We start from the raw sequence: 16,388 nt of genomic DNA on the forward strand, positions 1-16,388 counted from the left end.
ACAAAGAATATCTAGACTCAAAAGAGTGGCTTCATCACAGGCATTTAAATTTAGTTGAAAACCTCAAGGTATTCTCATGGTGAATGGGTATGTCTAGGTATCCTCAGGGTGAATGGATATGTTTAGGTATCCTCATGGTGAATGGGTATGTTTAGGTATCCTCATGGTGAATGGGTATGTTTAGGTATCCTCATGGTGAATGGGTATGTTTAGGTATCCTCATGGTGAATGGGTATGTTTAGGTATCCTCAGGGTGAATGGGTATGTCTAGGTATCCTCAGGGTGAATGGATATGTCTAGGTATCCTCAGGGTGAATGGATATGTTTAGGTATCCTCATGGTGAATGGGTATGTTTAGGTATCCTCGTGGTGAATGGGTATGTTTAGGTATCCTCATGGTGAATGGGTATGTTTAGGTATCCTCATGGTGAATGGATATGTTTAGGTATCCTCGTGGTGAATGGATATGTTTAGGTATCCTCGTGGTGAATGGATATGTTTAGGTATCCTCATGGTGAATGGATATGTTTAGGTATCCTCATGGTGAATGGGTATGTCTAGGTACCCTCATGGTGAATGGGTATGTTTAGGTATCCTCAGGGTGAATGGATATGTTTAGGTATCCTCATGGTGAATGGGTATGTCTAGGTACCCTCATGGTGAATGGGTATGTCTAGGTACCCTCATGGTGAATGGATATGTTTAGGTATCCTCATGGTGAATGGATATGTTTAGGTATCCTCATGGTGAATGGATATGTTTAGGTATCCTCATGGTGAATGGGTATGTTTAGGTATCCTCATGGTGAATGGGTATGTTTAGGTATCCTCATGGTGAATGGATATGTTTAGATATCCTCATGGTGAATGGGTATGTTTAGGTATCCTCGTGGTGAATGGATATGTTTAGGTATCCTCATGGTGAATGGATATGTTTAGGTATCCTCATGGTGAATGGATATGTTTAGGTATCCTCATGGTGAATGGATATGTTTAGATATCCTCATGGTGAATGCGTTTGTTTAGGTATCCTCATGGTGAATGGGTATGTTGAAGCTGCTGTTTCTTTTTCGTTTGTTTAGTGGAGAAAACTGTGTTTTTGTTAATTCTAATACTTTTAAGATTTTCTTAAATATAAATACAGAAGGACTGTTAAAGCTTATTGTCTTGTCGATTAAAACGTGTTTTGCAATATGACATACTTTTTGCTTTTCCGCCTAAAATGGATTCCAGATTAGTATCCCTTCCTAGTGTAATTCGAACGTGTTAGAATGGAAATAGATTTTAGTTTTGCGTGCTTTGTTGGCAAATAAAACACGGTTTTGAGTTCAGATGTATAGTAATCTAATCACGAATGTCGCAAAACTAAACTCTATTTCCAAAACATGACGTGTAAATATAAGAGATGCCATGCATGTAATCATAACATTAACTACAAAACATCTATATATGTATATATTATTTAATTTAAAAATACCAGTGTCTGTTTTAGTTTAAGTTTAATATTACATACATTTAACACATTTAACTGAATAATATGATCAATCATTAAATGTACAGAGATATAACTGGTAAAAGGTAATTCAACAATATTCCTTATACGTGTGGACACAAGGTAACAATATACTCATGAAAAGGGGGATTTAACCGACATAAAGAAAGTAGGGTTTCCGCTCTTGTAAGTTCAGTTTTCGGACACATTCATACATGCACTTAAAATTATTCAGCTTATCAATAAAACATGCAGATTTAATGTCTGTGGACATGTGCAGATAAACAAACAATAGGATGTGTAAGCCTTAACAACATTTTTACTAACAAAAGGCCTACTAGTATACTAAAACGTAAAGACAAAACTGTAACATTTAAACGCATGTAACGAACTGAACTTTTTGTAATGGTTTAGAATATCGTCAATAAAGATATATTTTGCATTGTTTTAATGTAAATTGACATGATAGAATGAAAAGCGACATTTCAAATTTTGCATGTCGAATATCATTCTTAACGACCTTGTTGAATCACAAATTAATGATTTATAAATTTTATCAGTTTGCCTACCAATTTAGCTATAGTTATGTTCACATTCTGGCATAAAACATATTAGAAACTCAGTTCGACCTCCATAGAGCACTTTACCTTTACCCTGCTAAATTTCTATAATGAATTTGTCCATCTTTCAATTTTATACAGTATAGTACCATTAAGTGTTAAAAGGGGTGCTTAGCAAAAAGATACTGACTGAATGGTGAACAGTGTAGATCTTAATCAAATTGCACGGATGTGCAAGCTGATCATGATCTACACTGGTAACAAAGTCAGAATCAATCGTGTCCTGCATGGTAAGGGTTAAACTGTGCAGGAGTAAGTCAAGGTAATACATCGTCTCCTCCCGACACTTATGAATATGATTCTTTGAGTTAGAGAACTTTGGCGATTTTTATAAATTTACAAATAAAAAAAGTTAAGAACAGCTAATAAATTAATATATCTTAAACGAGACAAAAACACACAACAATTATAATTTATGCAGTGACAGAGATACCAAGAGGTGCTCCAACAATATGAATATTTAATAACCAGTCAAAAGTTTATAAAGCCGTTGTCCCTAGTACGTTCTGTAGGAAGTTGTTGCCAGTGATCCTGTGGCTGACAGGATGATGACGATTCCTACCCAGACCACACCGATAACTATGCTGACTATCATGAGAGTTCGAGCCGTATTGGATGCAGCCTGGGCGCCAGACATGTCCCCCTGTCCGGCGAGGGAGCTAGCCTGTAAATATAACGTATGCATGTGTTTTCATGTATGCTTAGGAATAATTATTGTTTACATGTACCATTTTATATGAGAACAAAAAGTGACTAAATTACCTAGACACATATAAAATCAACTATCACTTCGAAAATAACTATCATCTATCATGTGGTGTGGCAGGCCAATCAAGAGACATTGGCTATGCTGTATAGTATGGTAGGCCAATCAAGCGACATTAGATATACTAAAGTATGGTAGGCCAATCAAGCGACATTAGCTATACTGTAGTATGGTAGGCCAGTCAAGCGCCATTAGCTTTACTAAAGTATGGTAGGCCAATCAAGCGACTTTATCTATACTGAAGTATGGTAGGCCAATCAATCGACATTAGCTTTACTAAAGTATGGTAGGCCAGTCAATCCACATTACCTATACTGAAGTACGGTAGGTCAATCAAGCGACAATAGCTATACTAAAGAATAGTAGGCCAATCAAGCGACATTGGCTATGCTGTAGTTTCATAAGTCAGTGCAGAGAAATAAAGATCAGCATATGGCACAAACACCTCTAAAACAAAGTATGATATGACCGATTATTTACCCTCGTGTCATAGCATATGGAAATAAAGGATCATTTTTTCCCTCCAGGTGTAGTCTAGGCGTAGTGTGTGGCATAAAGTCTGATGAAACAACATACATTTGTACTTTTACGGCATAGTATATGGCAAAAAGTCCAGTGAAATAATGTATAATGATTTACCGTCCGGTAGTAGTATATGGCCAAACGTTCAGTGAAATCATGTATAATGATTTACCCTCAGGGAATAGTATATGGCAAACAGTCCAGTGAAATAATGTATAATGATTTACACTCAGGGAACAATGTATGGCAAACAGTCGAGTGAAATAATGTATAATGATTTACCCTCAGGGAATAGTGTATGGCAAACAGTCCAGTGAAATAATATATAATGATTTTCCCTCAGGAAATAGTATATGGCAAACAGTCCAGTGAAATAATGTATAATGATTTACCCTCAGGGAATAGTGTATGGCAAACAGTCCAGTAAAATAATGTATAATGATTTACCCTCAGGGAATAGTATATGGCACAAAGTCCAGTGAAATAATGTACAATGATTAACCCTCAGAAAACAGTCTTTGGCACAAAGTCCAGTAAAATAATGTTGAATGATCTACCCTCAGGGAACAGTGTATGGCAAACAGTCCAGTTAAATAATGTGTAATGATTAAATACCCTCAGAAAACAGTCTTTAGCACAAAGTCCAGTGAAATAATGTAGAATGATTTACCCTCAGGGAAGAGTGTATGGCAAACAGTCCAGTGAAATAATGTATAATGATTTACCCTCAGGGAATAGTGTATGGCAAACAGTTCAGTAAAATCATGTATAATGATTTACCCTAAGGGAACTGTGTATGACAAACAGTCCAGTGAAATAATGTATAATGATTTACCCTCAGGGAATAGTATATGGCAAACAGTCCAGTGAAATAATGTATAATGATTTACCCTCAGGGAACAGTCTTTGGCACAAAGTCCAGTGAAATAATGTATATATGGCAAACAGTCCAGTGAAATAATGTATAATGATTTACCCTCAGGGAATAGTGTATGGCAAACAGTCCAGTGAAATAATGTATAATGATTTACCCTCAGGGAACAGTATATGGCAAACAGTCCAGTGAAATAATGTATAATTATTTACCCTCAGGGAATAGTATATGGCGAACAGTCCAGTTGGCCAAAAACAGCAGAAACAGGCAAATATTGACGGTATGAGATAGTCAGGAGGCCGCGAAACTACCGGACCAGTAGCTATCACTGGCTGGGTCACTACCTGAAATATAAAATAAAAATTAATCGAAATTATTTAATCATTTTACATTGTGTGCATAATTATATATTTATTTGTGCATTGTTTATTAGAAGTCTGTTGTGTGTACTATATTAAAGTCAATGTTTACGATATAGATGCTGTCAAGGAAGCAGTACTTAGTCAACAGCTGATCTACTTGATGATAGTACGATAAACATATATTGCGCTGATGCAAGTTGTCTGATTAGTAAACAAGACGGACAACGACTCGAATATGACGGTTGGCAAAAGTCAAAAAGTTGTTATTTGATTTTCTAACCTACAAAAACATCCACGAGCTCTAACGATGGAAAAAATTAACGCCTGTAAGAACTCTGTCATAATACTAATACTAGTAATTCACTTAAACTCAGGACTGCCTGTGATCAATACGCACGCATACAATTTCACGTAATGTAAAACTGTTTACTAAAACAGGAAATGACTACTCAATGTTACTTGTTAAGTAGTCCAAGATAAAAGGTCCACATTTTAAACGAAATATGGTTTATTGAGTTATATAAGAATGCGACAGTTATATTTTTGATATAGTTTAATTGGTGTTTGTTGTAAAAAAAAAAGATTAAGATCACTTTCATTGTTGTTTGTGCTCTTTCAGCTTTTAATTTTATGCATGAAATAAGTGTAAATACGTGTTATTGCTCATCAGCAGTGTTCACTGGACAATCTTGAAAGGTGGCCTTTTTTTTTTTTTTTTTTTTTTTTTTTTTAAATAGATTATTTGCTTGTAAGTTACCTGAAAAGTAGGAAAGCATGTTATTGTACCTCACTATATGGCTTTCATATCAAGTACTGAAAATGATGTATCAAGATTTAATTGTTGTCCTGAAATTCAGAACAATATGGACACGTTTGGACTACTTACGACTGTCTGGGGAGGTTGGCCATATCCCGGTTGTCCTGGGTAGCCGGCAGGTTGTCCTTGGTAGCCGGCAGGTTGCCCTTGGTAAGCCCCTGCCGGGGGCTGATTATAGGCCGGCGGAGGACCTTGCTGGTCATATCCTGTAAAATAATTGGTAATGCCAGTTCTTAATCTTCCATTAAGTATCCTTTACTTTAGATATGTAAAAATAATTATTATGTTATGCTCTGGACGGACAGATTTGGCCTTGCAGTTCCCTTGAAATTTGACCTGCAGAGACGTGCATATTGTTTCATTGCCACATACTTATATGCATTTATGTTCTCTTGCAGAAATAAATTATGCTATTTTTGGTGACAGATGTGCACTATTTTTCATGTTGTAAGAGATTCCGTTTTACGGTTTAATTCGTAATTATATTATTATTATTATTATTATTATTATTATTATTATTATTATAGCCCCCTTTTCCTGATAAACACATTTAAAGGCGCTTTACATATAGCAAATGAAACTACACAGGGCGCGAAATTCATCCTCTACTAGTACAGACACACAGCGATCTGACCAGAGGGACAGAGTGAGATAAAGCCCCCAGAACAAATGGAGATAAATCCTTTTTAGATAAGGCCTGTCCGGCTAACTTAGCCTACCTCTTTGCGAATAGACAGTCTGGTTCTTTTACGAGCCCAATGTATAGCACCGATACACGCGAAGTCGTCTTTCCTGGGTAGAACCAGTACAGGCCTCTTAGTTAGGTGGGAGCCACTCAAGAGCATTCGTATTATTCCTGTTATTACTTGTATTTAAATTTATGCAGATATAATAACACTATTATCGCTTTTTAGATATAATCCAACGCTTTCCCATATTTTTAAGGGTTTTGGTGCGCGGATTACAAATAAATCTGTCGCGACTTATGTAAAGCAACGAACATTCCTAGTGTAGGACTGAATGCAAATGGTAGTTTTTAACTTTGCTTATTACAGTAAAATATTGCCCGTTCTAGGCTGCGAGTAACTATTTTTATAACTGATTCACACCTATTTTGATAAAGCCTTTCCTGGTATTACGAGACACCGGCTGAATCAAACAAATTAAACAAAAACGCTCACAATTCTAGCTTGGTCAAGAGTATCTGCCGAAAATATTGACCATGTCTTATGTTGGTGTTGCATCTGCCATATCTCATATCACTAGTGCAGTTTAAATGCCCGTTAAATCGTTAAGAAATGGAAATTATTACTTTGCTGATTCTATCATAAACCATAACACGTAAAGGCGGTAATTACGTGATATCTTCTTATAGTCTTTAAGTTGTAGTTCATATTATTTTATGGGATAGTGATGAACAATTCGCCTCACTTTCCCATCAACTGTAAACGAAGAAATCTCTGTAGTTTGCTAGTTTCTTCGTTATCAGTTTATAACATGGGAGTCTGCCTCTTTGCTTTGCCAGTAAGTCGCTATGCAATTTCTTCTGTTCATATTCATTTCTGTAAATTTAAAAATTTATATAATATTAATGAAATAGAGCCGCGGCCACTTTCCATCTAGCTCTTTGTGTTAGCTGTTATTTATTTTAGTCCGATTATGAAGCAAGTTCTACAATTTATATTAATCACTTTCCACACCTCATTCCTGATGGAGTCCACCGCCACGAGGTTATGAGAGAAGAGAAGCATGCTGCTCGTCAAGCAAGGGAGCTACTGGTACCACTTTTCACGTCTTTGGTATGACGAGGCCGGGGATCGAACCAACGACCTCCCGCACTCGAAGTGGACGCTCTACCACTAGACTGTAAGAATAGTTTTAGAATATTTCTTGGGCTGAGCGAGAGACTATTGTAACGGTATATAAATAAAGAACAAGATGCAATAGTTTCGCGTTCAGCCCGCGATTTGTACTGACACAGATACTGAACCTCATAAAATCTCATATTCTACCTTGGTTGTAACCTACTTGCATCAAGCAGTCACGGTAGGCGTAATATTAAAAAAGTATTTTGTCCTCAACGTCGCCTGACTTTGGCAGCCGCATGCGTTCCTTACTTTGTGGGCTGCTTAACACAGGTTTGGCTGTATATTTTTTGTAACTGAGAGGTTGCGATTTTGGACTTGTACGGATACGTGTATGTTCAAAGAACGTCTCATGCGGCATAAGTCAGGACATTAAAAATTATTCACACAAAAGTTACTAGTATGTGTAAATGTAGTCCAACTCGTGACGTAATTTTATATTATTTTGCGTGAGCATGTGCATGATTTCGCTACGCCTCCATTATTGGACATGCTGCCTGCGGTTCATAATAGGTTCTACCATCAGCAGTAAAATAAATGCCAAAATTGAAGTCAATACCTAGACTAGCCACTAGACTGATAATAAATATATTTCTACATGTTTTCCTTTTTTTTTTGATGAATTCAATTTCATAGAGACAAAAGCCAGTCTATTTTAGAGATTTTTACAGAGGAATGATGTTGAAATTATCATATTATGATATTGGACATAGGATATAGACTGGCTCAGTTCACTATATTTAATCATAAAAATGTAAAAAATATATATATATCATAGCCTAGGGGCCATTCTAGTCAATACCTTAAATTATCATTTACTTGTGCTCCGGACACGGACCAGAAAGGAAAATTTCGATGTGTGGCCTTGGCCATTGACCCACATACTTGACTCCTATGCTCTTCATCGTCTAAATACTACCTATGTGCCAAGTTTAAAGACAATACTCGCTATTTTGTGCACTAACTAAAGGCCGGAATTCCACGAGAAAATTGCGTTATGAAGTTTGATCATGCGATTGCGAAACATGATAGTACGCAAATGTGCAATAGATGTTGCTATCGTACCCTGTATAATAGCCATGATGAGGCAAAACCTACATCATAAGGTGAAAGGTCAATGTCATACTTGGACTTGATTCGGACAAAGTTTGTTCGGTATCCAGCGTCCTCTTAAATTGAAAGATTTTAAAATAACGGCATAAACGACCCTCAAGATGAGACATGTGTTAAGAATTCATGCCATGAATATCCTACCACTTTAGATTTCATACAGTTTGCCGGGTTTTGGTGATGAATATAGCCAGTCTATCCCTCTGATCCATGACATTCCGTGCAAAGCATGGTTGCAAATTCATTCCGTGCAAAGCATGGTTGTAAATTATCTAAATACATGACTGTACACTGCTGACTTGCGTACAAATTAAACCAACTATCAGTCAAATCGAGTCTGCAATATTTACTATTTGTTTTGTCCTCATTGCTTCTGAGGGATCTATTTTTCAGATTTTAATTTTAGGATTTTATTTAATGATAACATCCTTACATCATTTAAAGATGTTTCAGCAAATAACCTTTTTATTTACATTACAGTATGTTCTTTGATTTTAATGCCGATCGTAACTTTGTCATCCATGAAGGAATTTTGAAATAGTTTGGCATAAATATATTAACCTTAATGAGACGACGTTTCATGTGTAACACTCAGACCCCTTTCTACAATGTCAAGGTCACACTTAGAAGTCAAACAGTCTGTTTTGTGTCCGGATCGTAACTTTGCCATTCATCAAGAGGTTTTAAAAGTACTTAGCATAAATGTTTATCAAAATGAGAACCCTACTCCAAGGTCAAGGTGTTAACAGGGTTATTTTTGTGTCCGATCCATATTTCTGCTATTCATAGAGAAATTTTGAAATATCTTGGCATAAATGGTAACTATAATCAGACAATGTGTCACGCGCAAGACCCAGATCCCTTGCTCCAAGGTCAGTGTCATATTTAGAAGTCATATCATAATAGATCTTTACGTGTCCGATATATAACTCTGTTATCCATGAGTGGGTTTTGAAACAACTTGGCATAAATGTTTACCATAAGGAGGCAATGTGTTACGCGCAAGTCCCAGACCCCTAGCTCCAAGATCAAGTTTACACTTAGAAGTAAAGTGAAAGGTTAAGAGGGTCTGTTTCATATCCGATTCGTAACTCTGTCATTAAACATGTTACAATCTAAATATTTTATGATTTTGTACCAATTGCAAATTAGCTCAGTGGTAAAGCATACAGTCCATGTTAAATAGATCTTTTACCGTGTGGGTTCGAAACTCACCATCGACATTATTTTTTTTTTATCGTAAACATTAAGATTCCTTCATGAACTATGTGACAACACAACAGAGAAGTATCATAAGCCGATATGGCAGATCAGAAAAGTTTACCATTATATCAAAGATGATATTGACTAAATGCATGCATTTAAGCCATGCAAATAATAAACATACTGTTGTTTTATATAAAGGCATACATACAAATACAAACCATCAAAGAAAGAAACAAAAATATGGGAATGAAAATGAAAACATTAAAAATATTCCCCGATAACGAGAAAAACGTGTCGTGCATAACAACCAGACCACTAGCTCCACGATCGCTGTCACATTTAGAGGTTAACGGTTTACATGGTGTGTTTCTTGTCAGTTCCATACCTGTTCCGTCGGTGAAGACATTTTAAAATTACATAGCATAAATGTTTCCTATATCAAAATGACGTGTCAGACGCAAGTCCAAAATCTCTAGTTTCAAAGTCAAAGTCAAACTTAGATTAAAAAGCTAACATTTATGTTTCTTGTCCAGTCAATAACTCTGCCATCATCAATCATTACTTGTCACAATTTTCCCTATGATGAGTTAGTGTGTCATGTTCAAGACCCAGACCCTAGCTCTAAGGTCAAGGTTACCTTCGGAGAAATTTTTTCTCTTGTCGAAAAATTAGTCATAACTTAACTATTCTGGCATATTTTGCGCATCGAACTGTAGCATTCTTGGACAAACCTCGGGGGCGTTTGTCACAAATAGTGCCATTTCTTGTTTGAGCTTTAATTCTAACTTTGAGAGTTATATATATTTGTACTTATCCCTTTAAAATGTCAAGGTCGGTAGTGGCTATTGTCAAGTTACCTTAAAGACACACCACTAACTAACTGTAACCTTTTGTATTTCCATAATGCTGTCTGACTAAAGTACATCTCCTATTACGCTATACTTAGGATCTGAAGACGTGCTATTGATAGCCTCGTTCTGACGACCATTCCGTTAGCCAGGCAGAAGGCTTACTTACAACATTTTGTAAGAATAAAAAATCTGTAAGCGACTGGTCCCGAATTCGAGTCCCTGACTGCCTACACATTTTTACTTACTTACAACATTTTGTAAGAATAAAAAATCTATATTTAGACTGGGTTTTTGATAGTTACATTTTTATGACGTAAAGTGTCAGCCGGTTAGCTCTGTCGGTAAAGCGTTAGCTCTGTCGGTAGAGCACTTGCTCTGTAAGCGACTGGTCCCGAATTCGAGTCCCTGACAGCCTACACATTTTTCTTAATCTTTGACATTCGAACAAGTCGTCTGATTGGTTAAAATAAAAAAGGAAATAGAATTGCGAAAATAAAAATAGCAATTCTGGAAATCAAAAATATACAGAACACGATTAAGAATGGGTCCTTCTCGGATATTCGTTTAGAAGATCAAGTACTTCAGTCAGATTGTCCCATAATTGTAATTATACATTTTTGTATGGAGAAATGAGAAATAACAAGTGTCTAATTACAGTTTGACAGTAACAGATATAAGGCTAAGACAATGTATTACTAAATATATTATTCAATTAATGTAGTAGTATGCACGGTACTTCATGTATTAAGGTGAGTTTAGATCACACTTTGTTTCTATATACAGTGTAAGATAGTTATTATTCTATTTTTTATAAAACTATACTGAGAAGAGAATGACTGAGTAAGTTTGCAGATGAAGTTATGAAAACCGGACTGAGCTTGTCCACCTATCCTCTTGTAGAATAGTTGTATGATACCAGTATCACCAGAATTATTTGCACAAAGTTCATGTGGGAGGAAAAGTAGACCACTAGGTATTCGTGGGTCTTTAACTCTTCTAACTTGTTAACAGTGTAAATACCGATGGATAAAAATAAATGCTAGAGCCTACAATTAACGGTCAATGCAATACGTTAATGTTACACACCGATAGCCACACGAAAACTACATGCAGGTATAGACTTGCCACAGTTCTCTACTGCGAAAATCTAAAGTGGTAATTTTGACTGGGAATTCACGGCATGCGTGCGAATATTTCATAAATATCGTTTAATTATGTTACAAATTTGTGAAATTTACGTTTTGCATCTGCACCTTATTACAGCATAAACGTATATGTCACATTTCTGTTTTGTGACTCTTTTCGGCCGTGTGTGAGGAATTCGCGCGAAATCTTCACATGTGTGATAAATTCGTTTCTGTGAAATTTACAATTCAACACTGGCCCATAGTGCGTGCTATTAGACCGTTCTATATTCAAAACATATTTACTTTGTTAATAATTCAAAGGTTCATAAATAAGACTGAAAAGTAAATTCTGATATCAAATTCTTAAATGTTTCTTGCGGAAAAACAAAGAGGAAGTTTTTAAATATCACGGAATTTAAATTGAAATGTTCAAACACATTTTAAAATCGTTTTTGTTATTTTTATCGTTAATATTTTATAAAGATATTTTACCTTTATTTTCCATCGTTGTCCTTCGAACGTCCAAATCGAAATGAAACAAGAAATAACACCCTTAAAAACTTCCTGATCAATCGATACCGGAAAATGCACTTAAAAGGCAGAGGATATTTAGATGTCTGGTTTCAGTGACAAAAAAAAAACGTTTTTCTTAGCGTATTTACTTATCCAATAACCCACATGAACGACTTTTCCAGAAAACTGTTAATAACGGTAGTAGGAGGTTTGTGAAAGATACAGAAGATGTTTCAATTCCAGGAGTTTCTCTTCTTCTTTAGTGTGCCAGGTGTAAAGCACCCATGCACGTGACGCTCTTGTAATATATAGTTAGAGTAGCAGGGCCTCGAACTCACAATCCTCCTTATGTGTTACTACTAAATCACAGCGTCCACTCTCACACAACCTAAATACAATATGAATATAATGGGCCATTCTTTGACAGCATACCATAACATTTAAAACTAAATAAAACATACGACTACACTACATAACATTTAAAACGAGTTTATGTAACTACTTATCAATTAAATACCTACGGTGTAACAATGAATCATATGGTATGATTATTGTAAAACTTTAACTTAATACACATTCTTTTTTAAATATTTGGCCCAACCCTTTCTTAAACATGATCTGCGTGATCTACATATGACCCGAGTCGCATGAGGACCCTAATTCCGTATATTCAATGCATAGTGGCCGTCCGTTCCCTAACAAAACCTACTTTAGTCACAAAAGAAGTCAAAATTAAGATATCAATATAGACATGAAGAACAGTCTGAGATTCAGAAGCTATATAAAGCTATAATGTTCACGTTATTAAAATTTGAAAAAAAATACACATACTGATAAAAACGGTGGGAGTTTTAATCTTAGTGTTAACTATGAATATGACTTAATTGCTGACAAAGTCTAAGCCATATTTTTACTCTAAACATGAATAAATTATTTTTGCTTCTATGCGTTCATTCCAGTTCATCTTAGCTTTGATGGAAAAGAATATAATTATCAGAAAATAGATTTAAAGTAGGCAGTAGTTATATCCATTCCTTTTATGAACTACAAGTAAATATTTTATTGTTTAAATGTGACGAAAAACTGGATGCGAAATGAAACATTTAGCATATAAACTGTTTACCGTCAACGCAAAGATGTGGGGTCGTCAAACGTCGTGAGAGCAATATGATTTCGTCGTGCATGGCGTGTATTTTTCGTGTAATTTATGCAACAAATTATGCAATTATTTGAGTGTTTAGAGATAGTTTGTAAACACTTTAATAAAAAATAAGGTGGCTTCATCACACGTTTTAGCCGAAAACCTCAAAGTACCCTCACGGTGTACGAGTGTGTTTAGGAACTTCGGCTGCCACGAAAGCACAAAAATTGTTTGTTAAATATCGTAAAACTTATTTTATATTGGGTTACTAAATTTCAATAGTTTGGTTTCTAGTTTCTGCATGAACGCAAGGCATTCAATGATTTCCTAGTACATTGTATAATTATGCAATAAAACTGAATGACCCAATATATTACAACAAAATGAACACATTTAATTATCTTTGATTTTCCCGAACATTTTGTAATTATGCAACGATATAAAATGATCTATTAAATTATATTATATTAATATATTAAAACAAGATGAACAATTTCATATTTGTTATAGCGTATGACACGATATTTTGAAACCCACAACAGTTTTTTTTACTCTGTGCAGTGTTAATTTCTCACGTTTCCAACGTTCTAACGTTTTGTTTTTCTTTTTCTTTTTCTTTTATTCTTTCGTGTGTGTGTGTGTTTTGTTTTTTGTTGTTGTTTTTTCATGTTTCCAGCCATGCCCTCGGTCAACTCCAGCACCAGATTCGGCTTTTCCGGCGACCAGTAATATGCCGCCAGAAAGTCACAACGGGTCTGTGATACGTGAATGCGAGCAGGACAATTGCATAACAATAAAATGCTTGGCCTGACATTTCAGCTCGATACTGTTGGACAAAAAAGTCAAGTACTTAGTTACTAACACAATGACATGTCCTGCTTATCAAGCCCCTTAATTTGTGTTCATAATCCGTCACTGATTTTTCATGATATACATGTAATAATAACTACATACGTGGACACGTCATAATTGTACCCAATGACATTAGAAACCGTCATGCTCATCCTGGACTTATAGTGTAATATGTTTTGTGCAAAATGAAAGGTTACCTCATACATGTACATCCAGATTTATTTCTTCTTATGATATGTGATGGACAGATTACCGTTGTTGAAGGCATCAGATATATCAAAAGAGTTCAAAAAAGTTAGTTGCAAAATGACGTAATTCAACACGTTGACGTAACACTGTTGATTAAGAAATCGGACTACAAATGATATTGGTATATCGATGTAGCTTCAACATGTAGGCTTACACCTATCAGTAGAACAAATTTGAACAAAACGTTTGTGTCTAAATTCATATTTGAGCCGCGCCATGAGAAAACCAACATAGTGGGTATGCGACCAGCAAGGATCCAGACCAGCCTGCGCATCCGCGCAGTCTGGTCAGGATCCATGCTGTTCACTAACAGTTTCTCCAATTCCAATAGACTTTAAAAGCGAACAGCATAGAGCCTGACCAGACTGCGCGGATGCGCAGGCTGGTCTGGATCCATGCTGGTCGCACACCCACTATGTTGGTTTTCTCATGGCGCGGCTCATTTATCAATATGTACTTACAGTGTTACTTCTTCTGTTAATTCCAGTATAAACCGAAGGCTTGTCAGTCCGAATGCTCGTTAGTCTGAAGGCTTGTCAGTCCGAATGCTCGTTAGTCTGAAGGCTTGTCAGTCCGAATGCTCGTTAGTCTGAAGGCTTGTCAGTCTAAATGTTCGTTAGTCTGAAGGCTTGTGAGTCTAAATGCTAGTTAGTCCGAATGCTTGTCGGTCCAAATACTCGTAATTCTGAAGTCTTGTCACTCCGACTGCTTGTGCGTCCAAATGTTCGTTAGGCCGAATGTTTGTAGGTCCGAATGCTTGTTATTCTAAATGTTTGTCGATTAAAAGAAACGTTAGTACTAATGTTTATCGTTCTGAAGCCTCATTAATCTGATGGCTTTTCGGTCCGAGAGCTAGTAAATCCGAATGCGTGTCGGTTGGTTTGCTCGTTAGTCTGAAGGCTTGTCAGTCCGAATGTTTGATAGTTTGAAGGTTTGTCAGCCTGAAGGCTCGTTTGTACAAAGGCACGTCTCTCCAAATGTTTGTTAGCCTGAAGGAAGTATCGTTTGTCTGAAGGCTAGATAGTCAGAAGATTCGTTAGTCTGCGTTAGTCTGCGTTAGTCAGAAGGCTCGTCTGTCCGAGAAGGTTCGTTTGTCCGAAAGCTCGTAAGCTCGTTAGCCCAAAGGCTCGTCCGACGGCTCAATAGTCTGAAGACTCATAAGTGCGAAGATCCTTGGTTGCTTCCTATGCTTCCAAAGGTCCTTGATTTTATTAGTATATTTGAAATTTTATAACAATCTTATTCTGTACCTTCTGTTTGATCCGCCTTTTCCCCTTGATATCTGTTTTAATATGATACAAAACCATTGATAATACAAAGAACTCTAAGAGTGGTAATGGGAACTTTTTAATTTTTCAAACTATTTTGATTAGGTTGGAATTCAGCATCAAAAAAGATGTTGGTAGGATATATCATCTCGGGTTTATAACCATATATCCCGTTGTCAAGTCATCATGGCCTGAACTTGTGGCGATGTGACGTTAAACCCACAAAACAAACAAAAGAATTCGTTCTCTCGGATCTTGCTTTCTCCTGCCACCTCCATCCTCCAAACCACACACACATCACGATCCGCTCTAGCATGTACTATGTTTTGAAGAAATGGAAACTAAACTTGCGTAGTTTGTTAGTAGATCAGGGTTAAGGTACTTAAAATAGCCGGATGTCTATTGACGACCATTGTATTCTTAAATATTTATTTCCGACTCATGTTTTATCTGATTACGTACACAATAATGTGACAATGGTGTTGAAACAAACATTCAGAGTTATCATAATAATTCTATGTTGTCATTATTCATTAACTAAACTTTTTATATTTCTTTATTCCTTAAAGACCCACCACGACCTAGTAACCTACTTTTTTCACTCATGAAAACTTCATGAAAATCATTCTTAAAATACAGGTAATATACAGCTATACTACAAGTTTTCAGGTGAACAATTTAGGCCTTTCCTGAATAAATGTGTTTTGACAACTTCATCTGCAAAGTTATTCAGTCAATCTGCTACAACAAAGTT

General features: G+C 36.1%; 1 protein-coding gene across 1 annotated transcript; it reads right to left on the reverse strand.

The window, feature by feature from the left end:
- Positions 1-1,445: 1,445 nt before the first annotated feature.
- Positions 1,446-12,260, reverse strand: LOC123556324 (dispanin subfamily A member 2b-like). Its single transcript, XM_045346946.2, has 4 exons — positions 12,104-12,260; positions 5,522-5,658; positions 4,486-4,617; positions 1,446-2,775 (listed from the first exon to the last, which is right to left on the reverse strand). Exons 1-4 carry the CDS (start codon positions 12,114-12,116, stop codon positions 2,608-2,610), a joined length of 450 nt encoding a protein of 149 aa, XP_045202881.1. The 5' UTR covers positions 12,117-12,260; the 3' UTR covers positions 1,446-2,607.
- Between the last annotated feature and the right edge of the window lie 4,128 nt (positions 12,261-16,388).

The sequence above is a fragment of the Mercenaria mercenaria genome, chromosome 5, assembly GCF_021730395.1.
Source record: "Mercenaria mercenaria strain notata chromosome 5, MADL_Memer_1, whole genome shotgun sequence".
NCBI classification, from domain to species: Eukaryota; Metazoa; Mollusca; class Bivalvia; order Venerida; family Veneridae; genus Mercenaria; species Mercenaria mercenaria.

What these genes read in the sequence shown, in the direction of transcription:
- LOC123556324 (XM_045346946.2), bottom strand. An exon ending in GCCAACCTCCCCAGACAGTC is followed by an intron (nt 4,618 to 5,521) that starts GTAAGTAGTCCA and finishes TTTATATTTCAG; the next exon opens with GTAGTGACCCAGCCAGTGAT. An exon ending in CCATATACTATTCCCTGAGG is followed by an intron (nt 2,776 to 4,485) that starts GTAAATAATTAT and finishes TTATATTTACAG; the next exon opens with GCTAGCTCCCTCGCCGGACA.